At 41.2% G+C, this 15,186-nt stretch overlaps 1 protein-coding gene across 1 annotated transcript in view; it reads left to right on the plus strand.

Annotated features, from left to right (window-relative positions):
- The window catches only part of LOC106600856 (uncharacterized), a 30,859-nt gene that overhangs the window by 1,307 nt on the left and 14,366 nt on the right, over positions 1-15,186 (plus strand). Inside the window, exons 2-7 of the mRNA XM_014192576.3 lie at positions 7,842-7,871; positions 8,245-8,565; positions 8,725-9,036; positions 9,328-9,624; positions 14,364-14,684; positions 14,883-15,020. Coding sequence (XP_014048051.1) covers positions 7,842-7,871; positions 8,245-8,565; positions 8,725-9,036; positions 9,328-9,624; positions 14,364-14,684; positions 14,883-15,020 — 1,419 coding nt within the window. The remainder of the gene's footprint in view (positions 1-7,841; positions 7,872-8,244; positions 8,566-8,724; positions 9,037-9,327; positions 9,625-14,363; positions 14,685-14,882; positions 15,021-15,186) is intronic.

Raw genomic sequence — 15,186 nt, forward strand, 5'->3', positions numbered from 1 at the left:
GGTTTTTAGAATTTCTGAAAATTTATAAAAAGTAAAAAACATACCTTATTTACATAAGTATTCAGAACCTTTGCTATAAGACTCTAAATTGAGCTCAGGTGCATCCTGTTTCCATTGATCATCCTTGAGATGTATCTAGAACTTGATTTGAGTCCACTTGTGGGAAAGTCAATTGATTGGACATGATTTGGAAAGGCACACCCCTGTCTATATAAGGTCCCACAGTTGACAGTGCATGTCAGAGCAAACACCAAACCATGAGGTAGAAGGAATTGTCCGTACAGCTCCTAGTCATGATTGTGTCGAGGCACAGATCTGGGGAAGGGTACCAAAACATTTCTGCAGCATTGAAGGTCCACAAGAACACAGGGGACTCCATAATTCTTAAATGGCAAACTCTTCAAAAATACAGGATTGGGGAACAACCCCTCCAAGAACACAACACAGGAAACAATCACCGACAAGACAAACAGGAAATGCAGAGGGTTAAATAATAAACATAATTAGGGAAATCAAAAACAGGTGTACACAATAAAGACAAAACCAAACGAAACTAGCAAGCCGGTGACTTCGACCGCCGAACGCCGCCCGAACAAGGAGAGGGGCCGACTTCGGCGGGAGTCGTGACACAATCTCAAACCAAGAACCCAATGCTAACTCTCACAGAGCTCCAGAGTTCCTCTGTGGTGATGGGAGGACCTTCCAGAAGGACAACCATCTATGCAGCACTCCACCAATCAGGCCTTTATGGTAGAGTGGCCAGAAGGAAGCTACTCTTCAGTAAAAGGTACGTGACGGCCCGCTTGGAGTTTGCCAAAAGGCACCTAAGGGACTCCAAGACTATGAGAAACAAGATTCTCTGGTCTGATAAAACCAAGATTGAACTCTTTGGCCTGAATGCCTATCGTCACGTCTGGAGGAAACCTGGCACCCTCCCTACGGTGAAGCATGGTGATGGCAGCATCATGCTGTGGGGGATGTTTTTCAGCGGCAGGGACTGGGAGACTAGTCAGGATCAACGTAAAGATGAACGGAGCAAAGTACAGAGAGATCCTTGATTGAAAACCTTCTCCAGAGCACTCAGGACCTCAAACTGAGGTGAAGGTTCACCTTCCAACAGGACAATGACCCTAAGCACACAGCCAAGACAATGCAGGTGTGGCTTTGAGAGGAGTCTCTGAATGTTCTTGATTGGCCCAGCCAGAGCACGGACTTGAACCTGATCGAATATCTCTGGAGAAACCTGAAAATAGCTCGGCAGCGACACTCCCCAAACAACCTGGCAGAGATTGAGAGGATCTGCAGAGAAGAATGGGAGAAACTCCTCAAATACACGTGTACCAAGATTCTTGCGTCATACCCAAGAAGACTCGAGACTGTAATCGCTGCCAAAGGTGCTTCAACAAAGTAGTAAGTAAAGGGTCTGAATACTTATGTAAATGTGATATTTCCCATTTCACCAGTTCTTTCCATTAAAGGTGAAGGTCCAGGACCTGTGGTCGGCCTACTAAGGATAAAGGTTTTTCTCTCTCCTCGAGAAAGGTCCAGCTTGAGAGGTCCAGCAGGATAAGAGGCTAAGAACTAAGAGAGTGAGGGGGAGACAGGAAGCACCAGTGACTCTGTCAATAAAGAAGTGGTCAAATGATGCAGATGCTAAGTTACAGGACTGGTTTGCTAGCACAGACTAGAATATGGTCCGGGATTCTTCCGATGGCATTGAGGAGTACACCACATCAGTCACTGGCTTCATCAATAAGTACATTGATTCCGTCATCCCCACAGTGACTGTACGTACATAACCCAACCAGACGCCATGGATTCCAGGCAATATCTAAACTGAGCTAAAGGGTAGAGCTGCCGCTTTCAAGGACTCTAACTCGGAAGCTGATCAGAAATCCTGCTATGCCCTCCGACGAACCATCAAACAGGCAAAGCATCAATACAGCACTAAGATTGAATCATACTAGACCGGCTCAGATGCTCGTCGGATGTGGCAGGGCTTGCAAACTATTGCAGACTACAAAGGGAAGCACAGGCGAGAACTGCCCAGTGACACGAGCCTACCAGGTGAGCTAAATTACTTCTATGCTCGCTTCGAGGCAAGCAACACTGAAGCATGCATGAGAGCGTCAGCTGTTCCGGACGACTGTGTGATTGCACTCTCCGTAGCCGATGTGACTAAACCCTTTAAACAGGTCAACATTCATAAGGCCGAAGGGCCAGATGGATTACCAAGACGTGTACACCGAATATGCGCTGACCAACTGTCAATTGTCTTCACTGACTTTTTCAACCTGTCCCTGACCGAGTCTGTAATACCAACATGTTTCAAGAAGACCACCATAGTCCCTGTGCCCAAGAACACTACGGTAACCTTCCTAAATGACTACCGACCCTTAGCACTCACGTCTATAGCTCTGAAGGGCTTTGAAAGACTGGTCATGGCTCACATCATTCACACCCGTCAGAGGTGCGTGCTCAGTCCCCTCCTGTACTCCCTGTTCACTCAGGACTGTATGGCCAGACACGACTCCAACACCATCATTAAGTTTGCCGACAACATAACACTGGTAGGCCTGATCACCGACAACGATGAGACAGCCTATAGAGAGGAGGTCAGAGACCTGGCCGTGTGGTGCCAGGATAACAACCTCTCCCTCAACGTGATCAAGACAAATGAGATGATTGTGGAATACAGGGAAAGGAGGATCGAGTATGCCCATATTCTCATCGACGGGTCTGTAGTGGAGCAGGTTGAGAGCTTCAAGTTCATTGGTGTCCACATCACCAACAAACTATCATGGTCCAAACACACCAAGACAGTCGTGAAGAGGGCACGACAACGCCTATTCCCCCTCAGGAGACTGAAAAGATTTGGCATGGGTCCTCAGATCCTCAAAAAGTTCTACAGCTGCACCATCAAGAGCATCCTAACTGGTTGCATCACTGCCTGGTATGGCAACTGCTTGGCCTCCGATCGTAAGGCACTACAGAGGGTAGTGCGTACGGCCCAGTACATCACTGGGGCCAAGATTCCTGCTGTCCAGGACCTCTATACAAGGCGGTGTCAGAGGAAAGCCCTAAAAATGTTCAAAGACTCCAGCCAGGAAATAAAGGAAAGCCGCACACTCTAAGAGCTCAGATGCAAAAATGTAATAACCAACGTTTCGACAGCGAAGCTGTCTTCATCAGGGTATCATCACAAACACTGCGAGATGAGTCATTTATATAGTGTCAAGAGACACACAGGTGTTTGTAATCATGGCCAAGTATGGCCTAATATCATTGGTTAGCTCAAATATAAAAAAAAAAAATGGCATACAAAGAACATACAAAAAGACAAACAAATGGATAGCATACGATCATAGCATTTGTAGTCTAAAATGTATCTAACAATTACAATGGCAAAATCACAATTATCACAAGAATGGCTTCAGATCAAAGTCTATGTTGAGACTGAAGGGAGCAAGGGTCTTTAAATTAAAGATCCAGGCAGCCTCTCGTTTTAACAATAAATTATCAAGGTCACCCCCTCTCCTCGGGAGGGTGACATGTTCGATGCCAATATAACGCAGAGACGAAATCGGATGGTTTGCTTCCAAAAAGTGGGCCGCAACTGGGTAAGTTAAGTTTTTGCACCTAATGGTGCTACGGTGCTCTGAGATACGTACTTTTAATTCACGCTTTGTTTTACCCACACCCGCAAGCGGTACCGGAGCGACAAGCCTAGGTCCAAAAGGCTTCTTAACAGCTTCTACCCCCAAGCCGTAAGACTCCTGAACAGCTAATCAGATGGCTGCCCAGACTATTTGCATTACCCCCCCCCTCTTTTACGCTGCTGCTACTCTCTTTTTATTATCTATGCATAGTCATTTTAACTCTACCTACATGTACATATTACCTCAATTACCTCGACTAACCTGTATTGCCCGCACATTGACTCTGTACCGGTACCCCCTGTATATAGCCTCACTACTGTTATTTTACTGCTGTTCTTTAATTATTTGTGACTTTTATTTTCTATTTTTTACCTATCTATTTTTACTTAAAACTTCTTAGGGATCAAATCCCTTTAGCGGGATCAATTTGACAACATCCGGTGAAATGGCAGAGCCGTGTAATCCAGCCACCATGTCAGATTTCAAAAAGGCTTTACGGCGAAAGCAAACCATGCGATTATCTGAGGACAGCACCCCGCTTACAAATGCATGACAAACATATTTCAACCAGGGAGGTGCGACACGAAAGTCAGAAATAACTATATAATTCATGCCTTACCTTTGAAGATATTCTTCTGTTGGCACTCCAATATGTCCCAGAAACATCACAAATGGTCCTTTTGTTCGATAAACTCCTTTATATCCCCAAAATGTCAATTTATTTGGCGCGTTTGATTCAGAAAAACACCGGTTCCAACTCGCCCAACATGACTACAAATGATCTAATAAGTTACCTGTAACCTTGATCCAAACATTTCAAACAATTTTCCTAATCCATCCTTAGGTATCTTAAAACGTAAATTATCTATAAAATTTAAGACGGAATATACTGTGTTCAATAGCGGATAAAATCAACGTGGAGCGAGCTGCAGGTCGCGCGCCCCAAACAAAAGAGTCCACTTGGCTTGACTCTCATTCTGAATAGCTTCTTCATTTCTCAAAGGAAAAACATCCACCAATTTCTAAAGACTGTTGACATCTAGTGGAAGCCATAGGAACTGCAACCAGGTGCCTCATAAATCTAGTTTCCCATAGAAAAATAATTGAAAACACAGTAAACTCAACAACCAAAAAAAATACTGGATGGTTTGTCCTCTGGGTTTCGTCTGCCAAATAAGTTCTGTTATACTCACAGACATTATTTTAACAGCTTTATAAACTTTAGAGTGTTTTCTATCCAAATCTACCAATGATATGGATATCCTAGCTTCTGGGTCTGAGTCGCAGGCAGTTTACTTTGGGCATGCTTTTCATCCGGACGTGAAAATACCGCCCCCTAGCCCAAAGAGGTTTTAACACTTATTTTTCTTAAAACTGCATTGTTGGTTAAGGGCTTGTAAGTAAGCATTTCACTGTAAGGTCTACACCTGTTGTATTCTGCGTATGTGACAAATAAAATGTGATTTGATTTGAGAAAGCAGGGTATCACACCTAGGTGTGAAGGGCCACTTTTTTTTCACTTTGTCTTGGAGAGAGAGAAAAGGGTAACCAGTGAAGAATAAACACCATTGTAATTACAACCCATATTTATGTTTATTTATTTTCCCTTTTGTACTTTAACAAGTTAAACATCGTAAAAACACTTTATATATACATAATATGACATTTGAAATGTCTTTGTTCTTTTGGAACTTTTGTGAGTGAAATGTTTACAGTACCGTTCATTTTTTATTGTTTATTTAACTTTTGTTTATTATCTATTTCACTTGCTTAAATTCACTTATTAAAGAGACAATTAAGAGAGTAAAATCTCAGTAGCTGTAACATAAACTATATGTTAAACACAGTGTTGGGGAGTAGTTCCACTTCATTTAATTCAACTAGTAATTGAACAACAGTGAGGGAAAAAAGTATTTGATCCCCTGCTGATTTTGTACGTTTGCACACTGACAAAGAAATGATCAGTCTGTAATTTTAATGGTAGGTTTATTTGAACAGTGAGAGACAGAATAACAACCAAAAAATCCAGAAAAACGCATGTCAAAAATGTTATAAATTGATTTGCATTGTAATGAGGGAAATAAGTATTTGACCCCTCTGCAAAACATGACTTAGTACTTGGTGGCAAAACCCTTGTTGGCAATCACAGAGGTCAGACGTTTCTTGTAGTTGGCCACCAGGTTTGCACACATCTCAGGAGGGATTTTGTCCCACTCCTCTTTGCAGATCTTCTCCAAGTCATTAAGGTTTCGAGGCTGACGTTTGGCCACTCAAACCTTCAGCTCCCTCCACAGATTTTCTATGGGATTAAGGTCTGGAGACTGGCTAGGCCACTCCAGGACCTTAATGTGCTTCTTCTTGAGCCACTCCTTTGTTGCCTTGGCCGTGTGTTTTGGGTCATTGTCATGCTGGAATACCCATCCACGACCCATTTTCAATGCCCTGGCTGAGGGAAGGAGGTTCTCACCCAAGATTTTGACGGTACATGGCCCCGTCCATCGTCCCTTTGATGCGGTGAAGTTGTCCTGTCCCCTTAGCAGAAAAACACCCCCAAAGCATAATGTTTCCACCTCCACGTTTGACAGTGGAGATGGTGTTCTTGGGGTCATAGGCAGCATTCCTCCTCCTCCAAACACGGCGAGTTGAGTTGATGCCAAAGAGCTCCATTTTGGTCTCATCTGACCACAACAATTTCACCCAGTTGTCCTCTGAATCATTCAGATGTTCATTGACAAACTTCAGACGGGCATGTATATGTGCTTTCTTGAGCAGGGGGACCTTGCGGGTGCTGCAGGATTTCAGTCCTTCACGGCGTAGTGTGTTACCAATTGTTTTCTTGATGACTATGGTCCCAGCTGCCTTGAGATCATTGACAAGATCCTCCCGTGTAGTTCTGGGCTGATTCCTCACCGTTCTCATGATCACTGCAACTCCACGAGGTGAGATCTTGCATGGAGCCCCAGGCCGAGGGAGATTGACAGTTCTTTTGTGTTTCTTCCATTTGCGAATAATCGCACCAACTGTTGTCACCTTCTCACCAAGCTGCTTGGCGATGGTCTTGTAGCCCATTCCAGCCTTGTGTAGGTCTACAATCTTGTCCCTGACATCCTTGGAGAGCTCTTTGATCTTGGCCATGGTGGAGAGTTTGGAATCTGATTGATTGATTGCTTCTGTGGACAGATGTCTCTTATACAGGTAACAACCTGAGATTAGGAGCACTCCCTTTAAGAGTGTGCTCCTAATCTCAGCTCGTTACCTGTATAAAGATACCTGGGAGCCAGAAATCTTTCTGTTTGAGAGGGGGTCAAATACTTATTTCCCTCATTAAAATGCAAATCAATTTATAACATTTTTGACATGCGTTTTCTAGATTTTTTTGTTGTTATTCTGTCTCTCACTGTTCAAATAAACCTACCATTAAAATGAAAGACTGATAATTTCTTTGTCAGTGGGCAAATGTACAAAATCAGCAGGGGATCAAATACTTTTTTCCCTCAGTCTCACTGTACAGTGTAGCTGACCTTTTTACTCTAGTGTGAAGTAACTGGTAGCAAGGTAAACTATATTTTCAGAGTAGCCTCCTCAACACTGCTGACATTTTATATCACGAAATAACATAAGTCAACATCAAGTGGAGAAACTATTTCACAAAATAAAGTGTTGAGAGTCATTAATAGCAGAAAGCAGAAAGCAGGACTAGCTGATTTTTAAACAAAGGAATTGGGCCATTTTGTGTGAAACTGATACATTCTTTTATCTGTATACTAAACAGAAGTCTGTGAGAGTCTGGGAACTGTCAACCACAACAAGTTCACTACTTTACATGAGACACAGGGCAGTTTCAGGGAAGTTTCATAAAGGAAATCCTTAAGCTCGATATATACCTAACTATCTGGCTTTACAGATGGTGTAAATACCACAACAGCATATGCAAATAATGTTTGCTTGCCCGGTTTATGTTTAAAATTGTTTATAAATATGTAAATAACTATCTATATACAGCTTACTAACATTAACAAATGTAGCAATAACAATTCAGAAATGGTGAGCAAAGTTACATATAAAAAATGTAGGATTTTTAAAATGTACATTATTATAAGTTGTTATCCATTTACAAATGGCAACCTCAGTAAATAAGTGTTTAATTGTAATGTTTTGGTTGTATGTGTTTCTCCCCAACAGCTCATCAAATGGTCAAATCTTCATTGGCTGGTAAGTGTTCCTGTGGGGCGGCAGGTAGCTTAGTGGTTAAAGCGTTGGGCCAGTAACCGAAAGGTTGCTAGATCGAATCCCTGAGCGAACAAGGTAAAAATATGTCGTTCTGCTCCTGAACAAGGCAGTTAACCCACTTTTCCTAGGCTGTCATTGTAAATTAGAATTTGTTCTTACCTGAATTGCCTAGTTAAATAAAATATGTGAACACAAGTCTCAAAGGATTTAAAATCCTGTTAAAGTCCAAAAAGGTTAATTAACATGTTTGAAACAACTTTTAATAGAACAGCTTTGACAACTGGCAGTGTTAAATTGCGTATTTGCTTATTAATCATGAATAATTTTTCCTATCATCTCTTTTCCTCTTTGTGAGCTGGTGAAGAGATCAGGCTTGTCAATGGCACTAGTCGCTGCTCTGGGACAGTGGAGATTCTTTACGAGGGCCAGTGGGGAAGAGTGTGTGGCCAGAAGTGGGACGTCGACGATGCCAATGTAGTGTGTGGCCAGCTGGGCTGTGGGAGGGCTGTGAGTGTCCAAGGTAGTGTCCACTTAGGTCAGGGTAGTGGTGGCAGGCCCACTTGGCTGGATGATGTTGGGTGTATTGGCAGTGAGAGCTCCCTCACAGAATGCTCACATGGAGGATTGAAACACCATGACTGTTTACAGTCTCAAGATGCCAGAGTTGTCTGCTCAGGTAAGAAAAGTCCCTCTGTGTTGCTATTGTGGTTAATGTAGTCAAAATACCTTGATTATACTTGTGTCAACTTGGCATTGATTTAGTTGAATATGTAACTGAAATGCATTTATTTTCTCCCACATTGTCAAATGTTTTTAATTTTTCTTTAATTCCTAGTTAAACCTAATATCAGACTGGTCAATGGGAGTGACCTCTGCTCTGGGAGGGTGGAGGTCTATCAAATTGGTCACTGGCGAACCGTGTGTAATGACATGTGGGATTTGAATGTCTCTGCTGTGGCGTGCAGACAGCTTGGCTGTGGGAGAGCTGTTAGTGCCCCAGAGAGGGCTTACTTTGGTCAGGGCAGTGGGCCCATCTGGCAGGATGATGTTGGCTGCTCTGGCAGTGAGTGCTCCATCACACAGTGCCCACACACAGGAGGAACACATAACTGTAATCATGGTAACGACGCAGGTGTTATTTGTTCAGGTAAGGGAGTCTCTTTTCCTTGTCTAGACTTGAGTTTTGGTTTGAATGGTTTGAATTGTGCAAAAATGTCTCATCAGAGAGCAAATTCTAAAAAGCATATTACTGCATTATTATGGCCTGCTCTGCCACCTAGTGGAGACTTGACTGTTGCACAAATAATCTTAACCCAGGCCAGACTTGGTGCTATGTGACCAGATTGGGGCAGCCTAGATCAGAGCAGGTGTGTAATACAGTATGAAGACCAGTTGTGATTACTGTTGCCTAACTAAACTACATGTCTTTGACCAACAGGTGTTGTCTTGCAGAAGCCTTCACTCTCCTCAAACCAATCACATTCTGCCTTCTTAGATGGAGAGGAGGTCCAACTCACCTGCACTCTTCCATCCCGTATCCTCTGTAATGCTGTGGAGTTCATCTTCTATCTGAATGGAGACTCTGTCATGAATGTGACCGTTGGATCCTCACAGCCAAGGGCTACTTTAACAAATTTTAAGATGGATGCTTCACACCAGGGCAGTTACCGCTGTCTCTACAGAACCCTCTCCAACAGCCAAGCCATCAGCTCCCCTTACAGCAACGTTACTAAAGGTGAGGTAGTAGTTGGGAAACAAGAGTTGCTTAATCTACAGTGAGCTCCAAAAGTATTGGGACAGTGACAAATATGTTGTTTTGGCTCTGTACTCCAGCACTTTATATTTGAAATGATACAATGACTGAGGTTAAAGTGCAGACTGTCAGCTTTAATTTGAGGGTATGTTTATTAATATCAGGGAACCGTTTAGAAATTACTGTCACGATCGTCGTTGGAAGCATACTCGGACCAAAGCGCAGCATGATTAAAGTTCCACATATTTATTTAAGCGAAACTTCCAAACAAAAAGAAACAAACAATCAACGAACCGTGACATCAGCGGTGCCACATGCACTAACTCAAAACAAGATCCCACAAAACACAGTGGGGAAATGGCTGCCTAAATATGATCCCCAATCAGAGACATCGAAAAACAGCTGTCTCTGATTGGGAACCATACCAAGCACACCAACATAGACATAGCCATAAACCTAGAACACCCCCTAGTCACGCCCTGACCTACTATACCATAGAGAACCAAGGGCTCTCTATGGTCAGGGTGTGACAATTACAGCACTTTTTGTATCTAGTCCACCCATTTTACGGGACCAAAAGTATTGTGACAAATTCACTTATACAGTAAGTGTATTAAAGTAATCAAAAGTTGAGTATTTGGTCCCATATTCCTAGCATGGAATGACTACATCACGCTTGTGACTCTACAACCTTGTTGGATGCATTTGCTGTTTGTTTTGGTTGTGTTTCAGATTATTTTGTAGGGTATGATACTTGTGTCTAACTTTCTCACTCATCATTATTCACAATTCATTCAAGACTATCCGTAAACATGGTAGAACATTAATGCAGAAGTGTTTAGAAACATATTATTTTCTTATTTAAAATATAGGTAAATCCAAAATGACACAATACACTTACCATTCATTTCTATTGGGCTTATTATTGTGGCCCTGGTGGCACGAAAATCAAAGGTCTGACTGCATGGAGATGCTTGGGATATGGTCACTACAGGGGACCATGTTGTGGGTGTTTCAGGGGAAGGGGGTATATCTGACCTCCATCATCTAGGATGTGACAATGGTTAATCAGATCTCCCCGTTTCTGCCCATTTGTTTTGCGCAGTCTTGCAGGCCTTCTCATACAGCTGCAACTGTATATGCATTTGCAAATCAAGACTTTTCTTGAGTTGGGCTCTGGGACGGTGCAACTGCTGAGAATCTGAGTCTATGGTTGTTGTGGGGGAAAGGGGTTGAGTGTGTGAGTGTGTATCCCACAACTGTTGCGAGGGAGTTAAAGATGTTAGAGACAATACAGGATGATTCACAATAATTGTTTGCTAATATAATAATTGCTTGCCATACTGTAATTTTGGTAATGGTGACTGGTGAGAGGTAAAAATCCTTTGCATAAATTGCCTACATTACTACAAATATTAATAGCTAATTATGGAAAATAAGAAACAGGATTTTAAAATAGATATATAGATTTTTTGATGGCTATATATAATACAAATCGAGGTGAGGGCGATGGAAATGCATTTGGCGGTTGATCTGCTTCTCTTCTGTGGGTGGCACTGTGCTCTTTTCGAAGGATGGGTCCCGGTCTCTCCGGGGCTATTGGGATCCGGGGGGTGGTCTGCCGGGCATCGGGATGACAACCCAACTCTGGATGAGGAGAGGGGTTCTAGCGGGTGGAATAGTGGGGACCAATTGGATGTTTACTTAGTAGCAATTCAAATATCGTGGTACAGCTATATAGACACTCATTCATCATGTTACTTTTTAATGGTATGTTTACGAACATATATTTTGATAAATAGAATTGAAATTTGTGTCTCATTATGGTAAGTGGTGAAATAAGTATAGCCAGTTATAATTGTAATGGCTTAGCAGGTAATAAAAAAAGACGATCAGTATTTACCTGGCTAAAAGAGAAGAAATATAATATCTATTGTTTACAGGAAACTCATTCAACAATTTTAGATGAAGTTTTGTGGAAAAAGGACTGGGGGGCAAAATATATTTCTCCCATAGGCAAAGAAATTCAAAAGGGGTGATGATATTAATTAACAGTTATTTTGATCCAAATGTGCAAATTGTCCAAACAGATCATTAAGGTAGATGGATTATTTTAAATGTTATTGGACAGTAAACAGATTTGGCTTATTAACCTATATGGTCCAAATAATGATGATCCAAGCTTCATTGAAAGTATATATAAGAATTGATCAACTCTATAAGCAACACTAGACTCTATTGTTATGGTGGTGTAACGGCTGTCGTTGAAATGAGACCAAGGTGCAGCGGAGGATGTGTTCATCTTGAAAGGTTTTAATGACCGAATGAACACTATACAAAAAAGAAACCAAAAGAACGACCAGCAACAGTTCTGTCAGGAACAAACTCTAAACAGAAAACATTCACCCACAAACCCCAAAGGAAAAACAGGCTGCCTATGTATGACTCCCAATCAGCAACAACGATCTACACCTGTTCCTGATTGAGAGCCATACACGGCCGAAACAAAGAAAACCACCAACATAGAAAAAGAAACCTAGAACGCCCACCCATGTCACACCCTGGCCTAACCAAAAATAGAGAACAAAAAACCCTCTCTATGGCCAGGGCATTACATGGGGGGGATTTTAATACGGCTTTAAATACCTCTATGGACCGTAAAGGAAATCACCCTACAAACTATCACCCTCAGGCACTTAACGAAATCATGATTGTCATGTTGGAATTAGTGGATATATGGAGGCTTAAATACCCTGACCTAGTGAGATATACATGGCGGAGGCTTAATTAAGCTAGTCGTCTTGATTACTTTCTTATGTCATTCTCTCTGGCACCAAAAGTTTTAAAAAAAGTGTTGATAGGGGACAGAATGCGGTCGGATCATCACATAGTTGGCATATATATTACTCTTACAGAATTTTCACGTGGGCGAGGATATTGGAAATTGAACCAAAGCCTACTGGATGATAACTTGTTTAGAACTAGGACAGAAGAATTTATAACTTACTTTTTCCGACATAACATAGGTACAGCAGATCCCCTTATTGTATGGGACACTTTTAAATGTGCCTTTAGGGGACATGCAATTCAGTACTCATCTATAAAACAAAAGCAATTTAGATCTAACAGTACAGTTAGATGGCAATAAAAACTGTACGATAGAGGCACAGAATAAGTTAGAGGAAAAAGAATTGGAGGAACTTATTCAAGAAAGATCCAGTGTAATATATTATAAAAATAAAGCAAACTGGATGGAATAGGGGGAAAAATGTACCTAATTCTTTTTCAATCTTCAACATAGAAATGCTACCAATTTTTTTTTTTATTGAAACTTGTTACAAATGAAGGAGTCACGCATGATTCACCGAATGATATTTTGAAAGAGGAAGTAAAGTACTTTAAGAATATGTTTTCGTTTCAGTCTCCACTAACCAAAGCTAATTGTATGGATTTTGTTCCTATTAATAATGTAAAATTAACATTTGTACAGAAAGACTCATGTGAAAGCCAAATTACAGAGGAGGAACTTCTTGATGCAGTTAAAGCCTTTAAGGCAAGGAAAACTCCAAACTTTTTTGATATACTCAGAGGACCATTATTAGCATGTTATAACCAGTCCTATATAAACGGTAGATTATCGAACACGCAACAAGAAGGTCTTGCTTCATTATTACTGAAACAGGATCCAAGTGGTGTGTGTGTGTGTGTATCTATCGATCTATCGCATCGTATCGGATAGATCGATAGATAGATAGATCCAGACCATTTTAAAAATTGGAGGCCTCTTACACCACAGTGTTGTGCTCCAAAAATTCTAGCTAAATGCTTGGTGCATAGAATTAAAAAGTTATTGTCAGATATTATTCATCCTAATCAGACAGGTTTTTTTCATGGACGATACATTGGAGATAATGTAAGACAAGCACTGGAAACAATAGAATACTATGAAATATCGGGGAAACAAGGCATGGTTTTCATAGCTGATTTTGAAAAGGCTTTTGATAAAGTACGACTGGATTGTATATATAAATGCCTAGAATATTTCAATTTTGGAGAATTGCTTATAAAATGGGTTAAAGTTATGTATACTATCCCTAGGTGTAAAATAGTAAATAATGGCTACATCTCAGAAAGTTTGAAACTGTCAAGAGGAGTAAAACAAGGTTGTCCACTATCAACATGTATTTATTATTGCCATTGAAATGTTAGCTGTTAAAATTGGATCCAACAATAATATTAATGGATTAGAAATCCGTGGCTTAAAAACAAAGGTGTCATTGTACGCTGATGATTCATGTTTTCTTTTAAAACCACAATTAGAATCCCTCCACAGCCTCAAAGGGGATCTAGATACTTTTGCTATCCTCTCTGGATTAAAACCAAATTTTGCTAAGTATTATCAAATATAATATTACGTATTGGATCACAAAAAAACTGCAACTTTTGTATTACCTTGTAGTTTACCAATAAAATGGTCTGACGGGGATGTGGACATACTCTGTATACAATCCCGAAAGAAAAAAATGATCTCACTCCAATACATTTTTATGGAAAGTTAGCAAAAATAGATAAGATCTTGCTACTATGGAAAGGAAAATACCTGTTTATTTGTGGAAAACTCGAGAGACTGATTACCTTGTCCATCACACACATATTTCTCAGTCACAAGGTGTGAATATGGAATCACATGACTTTCAAATTGCTGTTTACTTTCTTCCCAGTGGTCCTGCTACAGCCCAACATCTCTCTCAGTTCTCCAAATGGAGGGATGTTTTGGGAACCTCAGGGGCCAGTGGTGATCAGGGGCCACTGCTTCTCCATCACCTGCTCCATTCAGCCACAGTATCCTGGAGGCCTCTTCTATCTGGACTTCTCTGGGTCCAACAGGACTGAAACTAAGCCAGCAGTCAACCACTCTGCCTCGTTCCACTTCCCTGTTGCAGAGAATACAGACCAGGGGAAATACAGCTGCAGCTATGTAGTCAACGTCTCCACCCGGTCATTCAGGTCGGCTAATAGGGAACTAGCTGTCACCATTAGAGGTAAAGTATTGGTGCATAAAGTAAGGGTGCATGCTTTAAAAAAACGTATTTAAAATTGTGAGAGAAGAATCATAGTATTGTAAGATGATTCATAATCCTTCATGTCACTTTTTTGTTTTTGTTTTTATATCCTATGAATTTGCCGTTACAAGTCTCGATATGTAGGTCTAAATCTTGAAATACCTACATTTTCTTCAGCATTCTTGGTCCCCATCATTGTCTCTGGAGGGACTGGTGGGGTAGCACTGCTGTTTCTACTTCTTCTAGTCATCTGTCTAGTCAGCTGGAGGACAAGGATGAACAGAAAGCCATCTACAGAGACTGACCAGGGAGAATGTAAGTGATATGACTATACTGTAAACTCAAAGGCTGAATATGAACTTGATTTACGCCTTGAGCCTGACAAGTTAAGCAGCATCTCAAATTTGGCCCAAAGACTTTTGAAATCATTTTCTTTGTAAGGCTTTTTTCCCCTTGAGTTTGCTGTAACGAATATTCATGA

Source organism: Salmo salar, chromosome 03 (assembly GCF_965601325.2).
Source record: "Salmo salar chromosome 03, fSalSal1, whole genome shotgun sequence".
In the NCBI taxonomy this organism is placed as follows: domain Eukaryota; kingdom Metazoa; phylum Chordata; class Actinopteri; order Salmoniformes; family Salmonidae; genus Salmo; species Salmo salar.